The sequence below is a fragment of the Tachysurus fulvidraco genome, chromosome 21 (assembly GCF_022655615.1).
Source record: "Tachysurus fulvidraco isolate hzauxx_2018 chromosome 21, HZAU_PFXX_2.0, whole genome shotgun sequence".
NCBI lineage: Eukaryota > Metazoa > Chordata > Actinopteri > Siluriformes > Bagridae > Tachysurus > Tachysurus fulvidraco.
In genome coordinates, this window is record NC_062538.1 from 10,243,452 (window position 1) to 10,262,179 (window position 18,728).

General features: G+C 41.2%; 1 protein-coding gene across 1 annotated transcript in view; it reads left to right on the forward strand.

Moving 5' to 3' along the window:
* si:dkey-112m2.1 (transmembrane protein 132D) overlaps window positions 1–18,728 on the forward strand; it is a 142,241-nt gene that overhangs the window by 88,091 nt on the left and 35,422 nt on the right. Inside the window, exon 4 of the mRNA XM_027139867.2 lies at window positions 17,828–18,014. Within this exon, the coding sequence (XP_026995668.2) occupies window positions 17,828–18,014 (187 nt within the window). The remainder of the gene's footprint in view (window positions 1–17,827; window positions 18,015–18,728) is intronic.

The following is an 18,728-nucleotide window of genomic DNA, read 5'->3' on the forward strand; positions in this document are numbered from 1 at the left end:
TTCTCATGAAAGAGGGGTTTGTACCTTTGATAATATATCAAGCTCCATTTGACTTGGTAGATTCACAGGTGAGAGAAAAAAATAAAGCCTGGTCAGGGAATGAGCCTGAAAATGCAAGTACTGTACATGTAAGTGAATCTGGAACTTCCACATCAGTATGCTCACAATTTATTAGGTTCACATTCCATATGGTTCATTAAGCTTTGATTATTAAGCACATGTTATTGTTCCTGGATCACTGTACAGTTCCTGTTAAAGAAAAATAATAAATACCTTCTGATAATTAGAGAACAACAGTGCTGTGGTACAGCCCAGTGTGAATTACACATATTGGGCAAGTACAAGAATGGCCACAACTTCAGAAAGATTAATACAGTGTATTTTTTTGGAAGTTAAATGTAATATGATGGAACATAACACTTGTAAATAGTAATTTTATATTTGTCATATTTAGCTATTTAATATTAGCCTTAATATGGTATCTCATAGTTTTTGGAGTGCATTTACAGACAAACCATGAATTTCAGAGTGTCGTATTTTATTTTAGTTCCAGCAGCTGTCAGATGACGAACTGCTCCTCGCTCAAACTGATACTGCATAAGAAAAACGTGATCAAATTCAAGGTCACAGTCACACGCAACTGAAACATGAATCTGTTTTAATCAGACTCTGTGTTCTTAACTCTCATGTAAGCTCTGAATACTGGATCAGCTTGTATTTCTGAATAACAATGTGCACAATTGCTGTATCGAATGCTCACTAGACACTCTTAACACAACTCTGAATACATGCCTCAGTTGTTAAGAATACAGTTTTAGCTCCATTTGGGTTGTATTCAAAGACTTTGAAGCCAGCGGGCTTGTACTTAAATCCAAATCACTGATTGGACGTCACTGGTGTTGGACTTGATTGTAAATGATTATGAGACTTTTTTTTCAATTGCAGTCAACATGATCAGCCTCCAGCACTGCACTGCTCTGAATATATCCATATTGGAAGCTGTTGTGTCCTATTACAGTAATGATGTTTGTGCTGCATCGAAGGAGAGCAGGATTCTTTAGCGGCCCCTAAAGTACATACGGCCTTGAGAGCTCCATCAGAGGCAGCGTGAGTTCAGTCTATGTAATAAAACAAAACATGTATTCTGTTATATGTCAAAATCAAGGCTCAAGCACGTGATGCATTATGCACAATAAAAGAAGAAGAAGAAGAAGAAGAAGAAGAAGAAGAAGAAGAAGAAGAAGAAGAAGAAGCAAATGAATGCCTTGAGTATGTACTAGCATTAGTATCCGCATTAACATTCACACAGATCAAACAATCCATCAGTCTGGGTTAAATTGCACACGTCACTCTGGTACTATGTACACATGCATAATGAGCTTGCAAATGCTGCAGAGATCACCAAATGGCATTGGACTGCATTAGTCGTGTGAGAGTTGTGGAATGTCTCAGATCAAAACACACCCTTTCCTTTTCTCAGTAAGAACCGATACATAAGTAACACTGAGAATTGATGAACTAGCATTTGAGCCCAGACAGAACTGATTGAACTGATATTTTAACCACTGCAGCTCCAGGGATGGTAAGTGGGATGATGTGAAAGAGATGATTGGAGTGAAAACACTCCAAACTCACTGTCCAAAGGTGAGACAAAGCAATGGGCTAAATAACAGATCCAGCTCGAAGAGAGAAACAACTGATAATACAAGTGATAAGTTTTACTCTAAAATATTGTTTTACTTAGATCTAAAACCTTAAACACTTTTTTTTTCAGCTGCTAAACACAACTCTGAATACTTACAACTTTTACTTTAATACTGCAGGAATATTTTGACCTAATGTGAATATAGACTTATAGAAAGATTGTCGAAAGAAAATATGCCTTGACTATTAAGGAGGAAACATCTCTGGAAGTATGACGATGTAACGATGAAGGGCAGATGGAAAATACCAGTATGAGAAACACAACATCAGTTTCAGAGCTCAGTTCCCTGAGCCTCTCAATCAATAACAATCAGACCTCAGGTCACTGACCTCCTACGGCTGCTTGTGATGGGAACTTTCTCATCCAGAGAGTTTATCTACAAACTACTACATGTAATGTTAACATTCTTTGCCTCAATGGTAACATCTCTCTTTATCTTTTTGGGTCAAAAAGACATCCAGTGCATTTTGATGCAACGTTATACTGTACATAATACTAAATGCAAAACATACTGCACTGCACTGAACCACCACACTGCACTGAACCACGAAGGATCAGACAATCATTTTGTCTCTTTGCTTTTTAAGCGTTTCTAAGCATTCTAGCTCAGCATTATAATTTTACCAGTTTATGATCGTAGCAATTTTACCTGATAGAAAAAAAACAAGATGATGAGTAATAATTGTAGGTTAGGTGAAATCATCTGAAAAAACAATGTTATAAATCTCATTAGATTCTATTATTTAAAAATAATGTCAGATTTCTATATCCGCTCTTGGAAGTGCAGACAACAATGTTCAAGATCTGTACAGAGAGACACTGTTCATGATCTGTACAGAGAGACACTGTTCATGATCTGTACAGAGAGACACAGTTCATGATCTGTTCAGAGAGACACTGTTCATGATCTGTTCAGAGAGACACTGTTCATGATCTGTTCAGAGAGACACAGTTCATGATCTGTACAGAGAGACAGATACATTGTTCATGATCTGTACAGAGACACAGTTCATGATCTGTACAGAGAGACACTGTTCATGATCTGTACAGAGCGACAGAGACATTGTTCATGATCTGTACAGAGAGACACTGTTCATGATCTGTTCAGAGAGACACTGTTCATGATCTGTACAGAGCGACAGAGACATTGTTCATGATCTGTACAGAGAGACACTGTTCATGATCTGTACAGAGAGACACTGTTCATGATCTGTACAGAGAGACACTGTTTACGATCAGTTCAGAGAGACATAGTTCATGATCTGTCCAGAGAGACAGTTAATGATCTGTTGACAGCACTGTCTATGATCTGTCTGGAGAGACACAGTTTAAAAACACCTTTCAGATAAACTGTTCAGATCACTGTATACGGACTCTTCACAGACACTGTTCATGAACTCATCACAGACACTGCTCATGAACTCTTCACAGACACTGTTCATGAACTCATCACAGACACTGTTCATGAACTCATCACAGACACTGCTCATGAACTCATCACAGACACTGTTCATGAACTCATCACAGACACTGTTCATGAACTCATCACAGACACTGTTCATGAACTCATCACAGACACTGCTCGTGAACTCATCACAGACACTGTTCATGAACTCATCACAGGCACTGCTCGTGAACTCATCACAGGCACTGCTCATGAACTCATCACAGGCACTGCTCATGAACTCATCACAGACACTGCTCATGAACTCATCACAGACACTGTTCATAAAACGTCCCGATGTACTGTTCATGATCTTCTTACAATTTTCATGAACTGTTTACAGGCACTTTTCATGAATTATCCTCAGACAGTTTATTGAAGCATTATATTGGTACAAATCCCACCTCCTGTGCTAGAATGATTTAATAGTCCATGCATATTAGCAGACCAACAGTTGACTAATTGATAAGCCAGACTGTTTAAAATAGATATGGATATCTAGCAAAAAGATTTTGTTAACGACAGATGGTTGAAAACTGTCTCTGTTAAAACTCTGTTAAAACAAAAAAACTGTTTTTATGTTCACCCCAGCCTTTAATGATCTCATCAAGTGATGTCATGTGTGTTACTGAATTAAATATAAGGTATGAAGAAAAGTGCACACAACATTGAAACTAAGCTCATTAAGACCAATGAGCTGAGCACTACAGGAATTCCTCTCCTGTGAGGAAGCACTCTAACGTTTCATTATTGTGTCACTGTGGAAGATTTGGACAGTATGAAGACAAAGTGTGAATCGTAAGGACTCGGATGGATGCTGTGATCTCTTCCTGCATGGAGACACTGCAGGGATATGATAGCACCAACAGTGTTTTTGGTAAAGCATGGGACATGTGCTTTCTGCATGTTTATGGCAGTCGCATGATGTTCTGTTTGGTATTCATCAGCAGATTGCTGTGAATTTTGGGAACACAAACAAACACATACATGAATACACGCATACATACATACATACATTTACCTATATGTTTTGTGGCAGTGGTAGCAGGTTAATGATCAGAAGATCAGGGTTCAAGCCCCAGCAGGGCCAAGCTGCCAATCTTATTCTGACCCCAGCTTCCTAACAAGCTGCGATATGCAAAGAAAGAATTTCCCTGTGCTGTATATCTGTATATCTGACAAATAATATCTCTCTCTAACTCACTCTTTTTGCAAAAGCTGAAATATAAAATAATCTCATTCCTATATGAAAAGGTCAAAATTTTGACCACATGGAAATACATTTTTTTCATTATGGATTAAAATATTATGGTTTTGACCATTAATTTATACACAATGATTTGCAGAACAGTTTATTCGTTGATTTTGTCCTTATTACATATGACACAAATTGAATATATAGTCCTTGAATAGTGATTGCAGTCACTTGAAATTGAAATGAAATAGGCTGCAGGATTGCATGGACAATGAGCCACAAGCATTTAGTTTACAAGTTCTGACGTTCTTTTTAAAATAATTCTCGTACATTCTCGGTAGGATTGTTTACACAGTTGCATCATTTATGCAATATGACAGTGACTTATTCTTCATGAAGCCACAATACAATGAGTGTCTGCTGCAAAGTACTTAAGACAGAACATTTTCAAAATTCTGCCACAGCATCTTCTGCCTATGTTTTGCTGTTCAAAGATTCAGAACGATGAGTAAACACAGGTCACAACCATTTCACCCTGTCTCCCAATACAAAGCTTCTGCGATTGTCTTTTCATATCAGATCAGCTAGGAACAACAGACGGCTAGAGCAGACACACTGTCATTGCTCCTTGAATGGAACAGCTAAAGTATTCATAACCCAGCGTATTCATACAGTTCCAACATGCTAGTATTCTTACAGATCCACTGAATGTCAGTCTTCGGGAGACACAGGCAGTTATCTTTGGGAGACTAATAAGACGTAAATAATAGTAAATAGTTTGTTTCCATTGTAATGCTACTTCTATTCATTTTCACGTACCACATCTCCAGTTATGCTGCAGAATGGGTTTTATGAATAAAGTCTAATACATAGTAAATAAATCTTTTTTAAAATGCCTAATTTGAGGTTTATTTAACAAAGAAGGTGATTTCAAATAATCTCTTATCTGTTTTACTTAAAATGTATTGTCACTGATAATGGTGACTAATTTGTGTTAAGAACGTTCCTCAACAAGTTACTTTAAAGAACCAAAAATGTTGTTCATTAATAAATTAAATATCATTAAAGCCATTACATATTGTAATTGTTGACAAATGAGATTACAAAGACATTGTTATAGAATAAAAAAGTGCACTTTACATGCCCTAATTGTCCTCAAGACTGAGTAATAATAAAAATGGATCTAAATTGGAAGCAGCATGACCATTAATCATTACTAGCAGTTCAGTAAGAACATCACAGCTCTGTAACTGGGATTTATGCTCATTCGATCAGATTATATGCTCTCAGCTCTCAGCAAGGGTATGTTTTGCTCACTTCTTTTTGGCTGGTATGTATCAAGAACAAATGTCCTCCTACAGTTCTCCTACAGACACGGCTCGACTCGAGATGCTGTCCTTGTGTGAAGTTGGCCGTCTCTGATGCGTCTTTGTGAGATGTGAGACTCAAGCTGTGCGTTTGAAACCTCAAGCCGTGTAACTGTGATAACACTTCAAAATGGACCAAAGAGACGATCATCACCCGATAATGCCTCCAAATTGTTGTTCATTTTAAGATCTGCTACTTGCTTGGGGGGCGGGTTGGTTAGGTGTTGGGGGATTTAGGGTGGGGGGTTGGTTTAACCTTGCACCATGCAGCTTCATATTCATCTTCAATCTATTAGGTATGAGAGAGCTAAGCAAATCAGCCACAAAATGCTGCATGAATATTGCATCAGTGCCTCAAGGTCTACTGATGATGGCTTGCCGACAGTTTGGGGAGATGGTTCGCTTTAGGTTTTTCACCCTGCTGTGGAATTTGCATTGAAGACTGTCTCTGTACCCATCCATAAATTCAGCAGTCCTTGGAGATGGGGGTATTGCTGCTTATATAACTGATAGGTGGCAGTTACAGGCCTAAGAGGGACACGGTAACTCAGTCTCAAGCTGTCCAAACCTGACACGGTCTGAATATTCATTCACAGCATTTCTGAAAGAGCTAGCAGGTCGGTTCACACACCTAGAAAATCTTGTGAAAATACCACCTTTGGTGCGCTTTACCTGCAACTCCTTTCAGGAAAATCTTATCCATTTTGAATAAAATTTAAGAAAAAGGCATAATCATTCATAACAATCTCATCTTATTTATTGGAAAGAGTGTCTAGTGTCAGCACTTACAGCTGAGGTAACGCTGTAACTCCAGGACAGAGGAAATGCCTCTCTGCAGTTTCTCTGTGACTACAGGTACTAACTTTTTTTTTGCAACTGTAAATAAGAAAAGAGTATGATGTTTTTTAAATAAGTAAATAATTGTAATCTTTGGTGTACTGCTGTGGTATAAGAGGAATAAACTGTTTTGTTATAGGAAATCAGGTATGATGTGATTCCTGTAACAGTAACTCTGCTCAATCACATCACCCTGTTATGTCATTTTTGGGTATAACCCAAAAAGCCAGAGTATTGTTCAGGTTTGCTTAGATCATCAGAACATCAGCTGAGAATCATACTGGACCTTTTTAGGTGGTGATAACAAATTTCCAGGCTGATTAAAGTCATTGATATCAGTGGGGAATGACTGACGCTAAACGAGCTATTGCCTTATTTCTCCACCATGAGCGCAGGTTTAATGTATAGACATTGCAGAAACTGGAGAGAAATGCTTGGGCTCTGTGCCCTGAGCAGATCTCTAGCTGAGGATTGCATAATGAGAATCTGAAGATGAATGATTACTGCTCGATATTGCCAACTGTGCACTTTCAGAGACGTCAAACAGCAGAGTAATTTACTCTGCAGGAAGAAAAGTCTAATCCACACTACTACATGTGTACTATTAGTGCACGCACACACACACACACACACACACACACACACACACACACACACACACACACACACACACACACACACACACACACACACAAACAAATGTGTTGTTTATATACACATTTGTGATGCAGCCCAATGCAAAGCAGTGTGTTCCATACTGTTCCATTCCAGCTTTTATTTCACTAGATTTCACCAGTGTTTTATGTATTTCTTTTATACCAAGGCATTTTAGCATTAATGACATACTTTTAATCGTTTATAGACATATTTAATATCACGGAATGTTTGTGAAACAACTTAACTCCTGTTATCATGTACATTATAGCAGGTGTAAACATCCTGATACTCCTCTGTCCTGAAGGTGAGAAAATTAATAATTTCATAACGACAAATTTGGTATTATTCAAGATTTGTCAGTATGCTATAAAGGTTTACAATTTTTATCAATTTTTTATAAATTTTTTTAACAATATACAATTTTCAAACTGTTATTGGCTCATACTCACTTATACACACACTCATCAATAATCTTTATATTGCTTCTACTGCATGTAACAGAACAGCATTTATGACCTAATGAGCATAACTGTGACATGTCGTATGTAACATACTGTCTGGGTGGGAGGGATGCCTCTCGCATTCCTGTCAATCAAAGTGGCCCTGGCTTGTCATGCACATCTTGAGGAAGAAGGGAGACCTCAGAGAGTTGTACTGTACAGTATGCTGCCTTGTGATGCAGCACGTGTATCAGTTTGAAAAATTGCACATGCTAGCCTCAACCTTCTCTAATTGGTAGGTGTTGTGTGATGGGGAGAGCTGACTGGTAGTTGATAGGAACTGGCAGGTAAGCAAATTGTTGCAGCAATGAGAAAAAAAATATTTGTAACCAAATATCTACCACAGAGCTCTAGGGGCTGCTGGTTCATGCTAGTATGTTGATTGTCTATGCTAAATTGCCCTGAGTGACCTTGTGAGTGATTGTGTAAATGTGTACGCATCGTGTCCTGCATTGAACTGGTGTCATACAGTATGTAGGGTGAATTCCTGCCTCACACCCAGGATAGACTAGATGTTTATGAGATAGTCTTACTTCAAGTCTGTTGATAAAAGATGCTATAACAGTAACAAATCTTTTTCTGGGTTCAATCATTCACAGCATTCACCTAAAGGCTGGATGACACATAGCACTGAAAAAACACACACTGCTTTTCAAAGGATGCACTTGACTTATGCCGACCATTCTTTCCCATTAACCTTCTCTCTGTGCCACAAAGTCTACTGACTTTGAGTCATCCTTGAGAATGATGTTGGCTCATGCAGAAAACAAGCTGACATAAACACCAACACGCGATGAGGTTATTTTTTATGTTGTTTGTTTTATCATTGTATTTCTGGCTGCCCTGTGAGGTTCCTATTGGTGGATTTTAGAAGCGTGTCGTAGCTGCAGTCATATTCTGAATCTAGGCAAAAAAAAAATTCCCATACAAGCAGAACATTATTCTACTGAGTTCTAAGACTGCAGATCTCAATGCACAGCCAGAAGAATGACTCTACAGTGTGAGATTTTGTTTATGACAGCAAAATAAATGCTATTGTACAGTGTAAAGTGTGGTTTTCAGGAGCAGGTTGTGGGTCAGAGCCCCATGCAGGCTCAGTGATTGAGTTTCATGCTCTGCTGGATGGAGGTCCTGAGTGCTGGCCTCTGAGAGATAGAGACAGAAAGAGACAGATAGATGGGATTTATAGTGAAACAGAGAGACATTAAGAGATACAGAGAGAGACTGACTCAATTAGTAATCAGAAAGAAAAATCTGGGACTGCGACCCTACAGTTATACTTACCCAAAATAACTGTTGAAAAAAGATCTGGGATTTTCCCATTGCCATTAAAATATAAAAGTGAGTAACAAAATGTTGGCTCCTTTTCAAGCACTTTAACCATGTTACACTGCCACAAAGCACTACTTACTAAGCAACTGTCCAAAGAACCCAATCATCACTTTCCAGTCATTCTCACACTCACCCCCTCACATGCCCACACACATGCACATGCCCACACAAACTCAACAACATGCTCACAAACACACTCACCAACATCCACTCCAAAACATTTAACACCATGTTCAACCAAACATTCACTATCATGCCTATTCACAAACTCAACCAACTCACCAACATGCTAAGAAACACATTATATTATTATAACAACACACATGACCACCCACGTTCTCTCCCATACACTCACCCACATGCTCACCCATACACTCACCCACATGCTCTCCCACATGACCACCCATATGCTCTCCCATACACTCACCCACATGCTCTCCCACATGACAACCCACATGCTCTCCGATACACTCACCCACATGCTCTCCCACATGACCACCCATATGCTCTCCTATACACTCACCCACATGCTCTCCCACATGACCACCCACATGCTCACCCATACTGTACACTCACCCACATGCTCTCCGATACACTCACCCACATGCTCTCCCATACACTCACCCACATGCTCTCCCACATGACCACATTTACATTTACATTTACAGCATTTGGCAGACGCCCTTATCCAGAGCGACGTACATAAGTGCTTAAATCTCTAACACTGAATACATTAATGCTGGTTCACTAGGTTACATACTTAAGATACCATGAGTTTAAAACATTTGTTCAAAGTTACAATGAAAAAGTGTCAAAGGTTTTTTTTTTTTTTTTTTTTTTTTTTATAAATGCAAAAGATAAGGAAAGAAGTGCTAGTTGAAGTGCTTCCTGAATAAGTAGGTCTTCAACCGCCGCTTGAAAATAGCCAGTGACTCGGCTGTCCGGACCTCTATGGGAAGTTCATTCCACCACCTTGGTGCCAGTACAGAGAAGAGTCTTGTAGTATACTTGCCTCTTACCCTGAGAGATGGTGGAACCAGTCGAGCAGTGCTGGTAGATCGGAGGTTACGGGGTGCAGTGCGAGGAATGATGAGGGCTTTGAGGTAAGAGGGGGCTGGTCCATTTTTGGCTTTGTAGGCCAGCATCAGTGTTTTGAACCGGATGCGTGCAGCTACCGGAAGCCAGTGGAGGGATCGCAGTAGCGGGGTGGTATGCGAGAACTTTGGCAGGTTGAAAACAAGCCGGGCAGCTGCATTTTGGATCATTTGCAGAGGACGGATTGCGTTCATAGGTAGACCTGCCAGCAGTGCATTGCAGTAATCCAGTCTAGAAATGACAAGAGACTGAACAAGTACCTGGGCAGTCTGTGTGGACAAAAATTGCCGAATCCTTCTAATGTTGTAGAGAAGAAACCGACATGAGCGAGTCACATTTGCAACATGAGAGGAAAAGGACAGTTGATTGTCCATGGTTACCCCAAGGTTGCGAGCTGTGGCTGAAGGGGAGATCAGATCGTTGTGCAAGGATATAGCAAGATCGTGACCTGGGGATGAATCACCTGGGATGAACAGCAGTTCAGTTTTGCTAGGATTGAGCTTTAACTGATGAGCAGTCATCCATGATGAAATTTCTGCCAGACATGCTGAGATCCGGTCAGAAGCTGTGGCATCTGAGGGTGGGAAAGAGAAGATAAGTTGTGTATCATCAGCATAGCAGTGGTAATGCGTGTGCAGTGGGGATGCGGTAGCTCAGTGGTTAAGGTGTTTGGCTACTGATCGGAAGGTCATGGGTTCGAACCCCAGGTCCACCAAGCTACCACTGCTGGGCCCCTGAGCAAGGCCCTTAACCCTCAGTTGCTCAGTTGTAAGTCACTCTGGATAAGGGTGTCTGCTAAATGCCGTAAATGTAAATGTAAATGGTAAGAGAACCCATGTGATGAAATAACTTCACCAAGAGAGTGAGTATACAAGGAGAAAAGAAGAGGACCAAGTACTGAGCCCTGTGGGACGCCAGTGGAGAGTCTGCGTGGAGCAGATGTCACTCCCCTCCATGTTACTTGATATGAGCCTCCTTCCAGGTAGGAGGCAAACCATTCCCAAGCTGATCCGCAAATCCCAAGACTCTTGAGGGAGGATAAGAGAGTCTTGTGGTTGACCGTATCAAACGCTGCTGAAAGGTCAAGGAGCATAAGGACGGATGATAGTTTGGCTGATCTAGCAGTATGTAGCTTCTCAGAGACATCCAAAAGGGCTGTCTCTGTAGAGTGAGCTGCTTTAAAGCCAGACTGTTTGGGATCTTGGAGGTTGTTCTGTGAGAGATAGACAGACAGTTGATTATAGACAATGCGTTCAAGAATTTTTGAAAGAAATGAGAGAAGTGATACCGGTCTGTAGTTACTGATGTCTGATGGATCCAGAGCAGGTTTCTTTAGGATGGGAATAACCCTTGCTCTCTTGAAAGTAGTTGGTACCTGACCAGATGCTATGGATCTATTGACGATAGTGGAAATGAAGGGCAAGAGGTCTTGTGAGATGGTCTGGAGCATAGTGGTAGGGAGTGGATCCAATGGGCAGGTGGTAGGATTGCAGGACTGGATGAGTTGTAAAATCTCTTCTGCTGCCACAGTTGAAAAATGTGACAACGAAGATGTAGGGGAATCCATACTCTGAGATGTAAGTGCAGTCGGGGCTGAAGTGAAGGTCCGGCAGATTTCCTCAATCTTCTCCTGGTAGAAAGAAGCAAAGTCTTCTGCAGTCAGGGAGGATGAAGAAGGTGGAGCCGGGGGGTTGAGCAGAGAAGAGATGATGTTGTGGAATTTCCGAGGGTCATGTGAGGAAGCTTCAAGCTTTTCCTTGTAGAAGGAAGTCTTGGCAGAAGTCACATCTGAGGAGAACTTGACCACCCGCATGCTCTCCCATACACTCACCCACATGCTCTCCCACATGACCACCCACATGCTCTCCGATACACTCACCCACATGCTCTCCCACATGACCACCCACATGCTCTCCCATACACTCACCCACATGCTCTCCCATACACTCACCCACATGCTCTCCCATACATTCACCCACATGCTCTCCTATACATTCACCCACATGCTCTCCTATACATTCACCCACATGCTCTCCTATACATTCACCCACATGCTCTCCTATATACTCACCCACATGCTCTCCCATACACTCACCCACATGCTCTCCTATACACTCACCCACATGCTCTCCTATACACTCACCCACATGCTCTCCTATACACTCACCCACATGCTCTCCTATACACTCACCCACATGCTCTCCGATACACTCACCCACATGCTCTCCTATACACTCACCCACATGCTCTCCTATACACTCACCCACATGCTCTCCTATACACTCACCCACATGCTCTCCCATACACTCACCCACATGCTCTCCCACATGACCACCCACATGCTCTCCGATACACTCACCCACATGCTCTCCCACAAACTTATTCAAATACTCACCCACATGCTCTCCCATACACTCACCCACATGCTCTCCTATACATTCACCCACATGCTCTCCTATACACTCACCCACATGCTCTCCCATACACTCACCCACATGCTCTCCTATACATTCACCCACATGCTCTCCTATACACTCACCCACATGCTCTCCCATACACTCACCCACATGCTCTCCCATACACTCACCCACATGCTCTCCTATACATTCACCCACATGCTCTCCTATACATTCACCCACATGCTCTCCTATACACTCACCCACATGCTCTCCCATACACTCACCCACATGCTCTCCCATACACTCACCCACATGCTCTCCTATACATTCACCCACATGCTCTCCTATACACTCACCCACATGCTCTCCGATACACTCACCCACATGCTCTCCCATACACTCACCCACATGCTCTCCTATACACTCACCCACATGCTCTCCTATACATTCACCCACATGCTCTCCTATACACTCACCCACATGCTCTCCGATACACTCACCCACATGCTCTCCCATACACTCACCCACATGCTCTCCTATACATTCACCCACATGCTCTCCTATACATTCACCCACATGCTCTCCTATACACTCACCCACATGCTCTCCTATACACTCACCCACATGCTCTCCTATACACTCACCCACACACTCTCCTATACACTCACCCACATGCTCTCCTATACACTTACCAACACATTCACCCACACGCTCTCCTATACACTCACCTACATGCTCTCCTATACACTCACCTACATGCTCTCCTATACACTCACCTACATGCTCTCCTATACACTTACCAACACACTCACCCACATGCTCTCCTATACACTCACCCACATGCTCTCCTATACACTCACCCACATGCTCTCCTATATACTCACCCACATGCTCTCCTATACACTCACCCACATGCTCTCCGATACACTTACCAACACATTCACCCACATGCTCTCCTATACACTCACCCACACACTCTCCTATACACTCACCCACATGCTCTCCTATACACTCACCCACACACTCTCCTATACACTCACCCACATGCTCTCCTATACACTTACCAACACATTCACCCACACGCTCTCCTATACACTCACCTACATGCTCTCCTATACACTCACCTACATGCTCTCCTATACACTCACCTACATGCTCTCCTATACACTTACCAACACACTCACCCACATGCTCTCCTATACACTCACCCACATGCTCTCCTATACACTCACCCACATGCTCTCCTATACACTCACCTACATGCTCTCCTATACACTCACCTACATGCTCTCCTATACACTCACCTACATGCTCTCCTATACACTTACCAACACACTCACCCACATGCTCTCCCATACACTCAGAGACGTAGAGAGCGAGCGAGAGCGAGTTAGAGAGACACAGAGTGGCAGAGAGACATAGTAAAATTCCTGCACAGTGTTTTAGCTGAAACTCGTTGGTTGTTACTTGTCTTCGCATTGCTCTGTGTTTGATCTCTCTGAGCGCAGCGTTCCGACCCACAGCACCTTTGTAGTCAAATTGTTTCCATTCTTTTCATGCATCATTGTTGTCACAGTTAAAGCAGTGCAAAATCAGAATATCCAACCAAGAGCTCCCACTCGCTCGACACCTTTTTGTTCCTTTTCCTTTCTTTCTTTTTCTCCTCCTCCATCACACCATTCCTGATTGAGTGAGGGGGAACAATTGTGGAAATAGCACAGTGTCTGTGTTTCCGATTGCTCAGTGAGCTGCGTTTGTTAAAATATTGGAGCTTTGCTTTAAATATTAATGCCCCTCCCTCTGCCCTCCCGTCTCTGAGTTTCTTTATCGTCTGAGTTTTATGTGTTTTAGCCTGACAGTGCGCTCCGTGAATAAAGCTCTTTTAGTTTTTCTTCTCCACATATTTCGGAGTCACACAGCTGTATTCATCCCGCAGATAAAGGCTCGAGTAGCAGCTTTGACATAAGAGCCGAATCATTTCACCGACGTTGAAGAAAAAGCCCATAATTTTTCAGAGCGCTGCAGTTTTCCATCACTGCCTCCTCTTGCACTTTTCAAAAGCTTTGTGTCACTAATCTGATGCCCGGCATTGCATTAATGCAGAGTGGAAACCTTCTCAGGAAAGGCCTGGAGTCTTTTTTAGTTTATAGTCTTATCAAGCTTGGTGTATTTAAACTGCATATCATTAAGCTTTGATTAGAAATGAAAGTTGTAACATCTTAAATTGCCAAAAGCAACACGATCCAATTAGGATCTAGCTAATTTAATTGACATGAAGAGGAAATCACTGTAGAATGAAGGGTGGCACAATGGCACAGCGGGTGGCATTGCCGTCTCACAGCTCCAGGGTCTTGGCTTTAATTCTGAGCTCGGGTTACTGAGTTTCTTTGCGAGATCTTCCTGCCTTTGTGTGGGATTCCTTTGGGTTCCTTCCAAAAACCTGGGCTAAGATAAATTGTCTGTAGGTGTGAATTTGTGTCCAGCCATGGACTGTGGTGTCCAAATTGGGGTGGTTTTCTGCCACAGATCCATCACAACCCTGATCAAGATAAAACTGTTACTGAATGTGAGTGAGAGACAGGAATTAATCATGCCTTAACAGCGTTCATTTCTGCAATTATAGCAATAACAACAACAACAACAACAACAACAACCTAGAGTACATTGAGCGGCAGCACGACCTGATTCTGATTTTCCCAAATTGTGATTTCCTAATTTCCATTTAGGCATAAATAGAAGGATATACAGTAGATAGAAAAAGTATACAACATATTTTGACACTGTTAAAGTCTGGATTCTGATTGGTGCATTACAGCCTGCAGAGTACGGCATGCTCTGGTTGTTGAATGTTTCTTTCCGTTGTCGTGTGTTATTGTTTTAAATCGTTTGCATATTTAAGCCCTAGTATTTCTGTGTTCAGTGAAAAGTATTGTGCAGTGTTTCCCTGCCTGTTTGTCCCGAGCCATTCTTTTTCTTCCTCCGTTTCTTAGTTTTGCCCTATTGCACTTTCCTCTGACTGTATATCACCCGGCCTGGATCTAGCCTCTATTTTGTATTTTTTCGGCTCCTTCAATCAAACTGCATCGGCGTCCGTCTTAACCTCCATTACATGAGCATTAGTCAGCATTTGTTGATTAATTTTCTATATCCGCAGCTCTGACAGTGGTGCAGCTGTACATCTCAAGTTTATATTAAAGCCTTATTCAATACATTATTGTTGCTATAGTAACAGCTTATTCACAGGGTGTGACAGGGTGGAGCCAGCACATGAATGGATAGAAAGAAAAAGAATTTTGACACTTTATGGTGTAAATTTGCATTTTTTTTGTCTTATTAACTGCCAGGAAACATCTGACTGTTTATTAGTTAATAAAAATTCCATATAAAAGTAATAAAACGGTTGGAAATGCAGCTCAAGTCCAGTTTCTATTGATAACAGTTACATTCAGAATTATATTTACTTACATGAATTATAGTTTTTTACCTGTTTATCCCATTTGTGAAGATTTCACCATTTGCAATGGTGCTTCATTTTGCTTATTAAAGTGGTTTTACATTTTCGTACCCCAAACACCAGCACCTCAATAAATAAATAAGCAAATAAATAAATAAAAAAGACAAACTTTCAGACTTGAGCCTCGTTCTGTACTTGTACTTGCTCTTGACATGAAATCACTCCATGTCTAATCAGCGGTCCAGCTATGAAATCTCTAATCCACAAAGTGTTAAGCCCATGTGATTTCATCCAGTCAGCAGTTAATAAGGTGCCATGTTGCCAGGTGAGTATTTTATACACTTACACGCAAAATAAATATTCTCTCGTGGCCCCCGGGTGAAGAACCGCTGTCTTACTATCTATTCATGATTTCATTACCTCTGCTGTTATTTTTTGTCCTACTAGTATGATACTACATGTATCACGTGACATGTAAATGACCCCAAATCACTATTTCTTCTTTTCATCATTTTTCAGGCCAGCATAATTTGTTTGAGAATTGACTCTTAGTGAGTTAATGTTAAAGTGCTACATGGCTGACAGGTTTCACCAAGGTTGTGTGTGTGTGTGTGTGTGTGTGTGTGTGTGTGTGTGTGTGTGTGTGTGTGTGTGTGTGTGTGTGTGTGTGTGTGTGTGTGTGTGTGTGAGTGTGTGTGTGTGTGCTGCAGGCAGGACTGTAAAAGTCTGATTAAACTTCAGCGATGCATAAAAAGAACACTTTGTGTGTGCTAGCAGTTGTGAATTGCAAATCAATATTCCACATTTGCCCTTTGTTATTTCCTGAATATTCCGGATGTGACTTTGTTTTAACAGAGGTATGGAAAATAAATAAATAAAATAAAAACACCCGGGCCGATCAAACCTCAGCCTCGGCCAGTGGAATGAGTTTGCTTTTATTCATTGTCTTTGCAGCTTTGTTTGCATTGCAATCAGTGCAGAAAACGTTACGCTCGGCTTCGGAAATCTTTTTTTCCGAGAAAAGCGCAGAGGTGCTAGAACAAAAGTAAATTGCTTTTTTTTTTCATTGTTGCTACTTCGATGTGTTTTTTATGCAGCTGGAAAAATGGGAGTGAATATTGCTCTTGACCTGAACAGAACACACACACACATACACATACACATGCACACACACACACACACACACACACACACACACACACACACACACACACACACACACACACACACACACACACACACACACACACACACACACACACACACACACACACACACACACACACACACACACACACACACACACATAAATATTCCCATAAAGTGATTTTCTGCAATAATGAAGTTCTGACTCAGATTAAAATCAGATAGCTTAAAATAAAAAGAAAAATTGGATGTATTTTTTTCTATATTTGAACAGGTTTATTACTGTTTATACTCGGCGTATGTAATAATTTCCTGCATATCGTTTTATCTGCAAATAATGGGGCAAAATTAAATTGAAATTGGTTTTATGTGGCCTGGATGTACGTTTTTATTTTCATTTATTGAGGGCCTACAGAAGTGAAATAGTTTTTCCCAAGACTTCTATACAATATGGGAAGGAATATACTGGAAATATTGGAAGCTTTTGGCTATTAGTATTCACCGGTGTACACCAATGTGTGCACCATGCTAAAGTGGAGGCCATATGCTTCCATAACTTGTTAGCTACATTAGCATAATGGTGCATAATAAAAAAGCAGAACATTTCACACCAAACATTTATTTAAATTATTATTTATTTATTTTGCTTTAAAATGAAACTTGTTAATGCCTACTTCCTGTTTGTCTCTATGACAGGATGGAGTCAGGGATTCAGAAGGTTCTGCAAGTGGATTTGGAGGTAAATGGCCTGGTGGATCCTCTGGGTACTCGTTCAGTTACGTGGCAGGTGGAGTACCCCATGAGCCGCACCTTCTCTGAAGAAATCTCGACCCTTATCCGACTCGCAGCTCATGATCTGGGAGGCATCGTCCCTCTCGCCATGGTGAGTTCAGCGCCTTGCAAAGCCAAAGCTTGCAGACTGAAGACTAGCAGGTGTCAGATCTCGCATATCTGGACTTAACTTAGGAATACTTGTGGGAAATTAATAGTTGCAACTAAACGTTGCAACATTTATACAAAAGTGTTTTTAAGTCTCTATCGATGAATACATTAATACTGGTTCACTATGTTACAGACTTAGGATACCATCAACCTAAAACTCTGTTCAGGGTTTATGTTATAATATACACTTAATAAAACAGGGACAAGATGCCAGTTCAAGTGTTTCAGCAAGAGCTATTCACAAACATGAATGTGAAAACAAGTGGAAGTCTGTGATCTAACTTTAAAAAAAAAAACCTTGGTAGTTAACATTAATGTCAATCATTACATTATGAACAAACCATTCAAAGCTGAGTGGTAGCTCAGTGGTTAAGGTGTTGGGCTACCGATCGGAAGGTCATTGGTTTGAACCCCACGTCCACCAAGTTGCCACTGCTGGGCCCCTGAGCAAGGCCCTTAACCCTCAGTTGTAAGTCACTCTGGAGAAGGGTGTCTGCTAAAGGCTGTAAATGTTTTGTCTATGGCCATCGTTTTCAGTTCTCTGTGGCTGTAGGAGTCTAACTCTTCACTGAACGAGTACATTCCCACCAAATTAACCACATCAGAACTGCTCTTAATCACATCCTAGTGAAGAACAAGCAAGATTTAAAGTTGT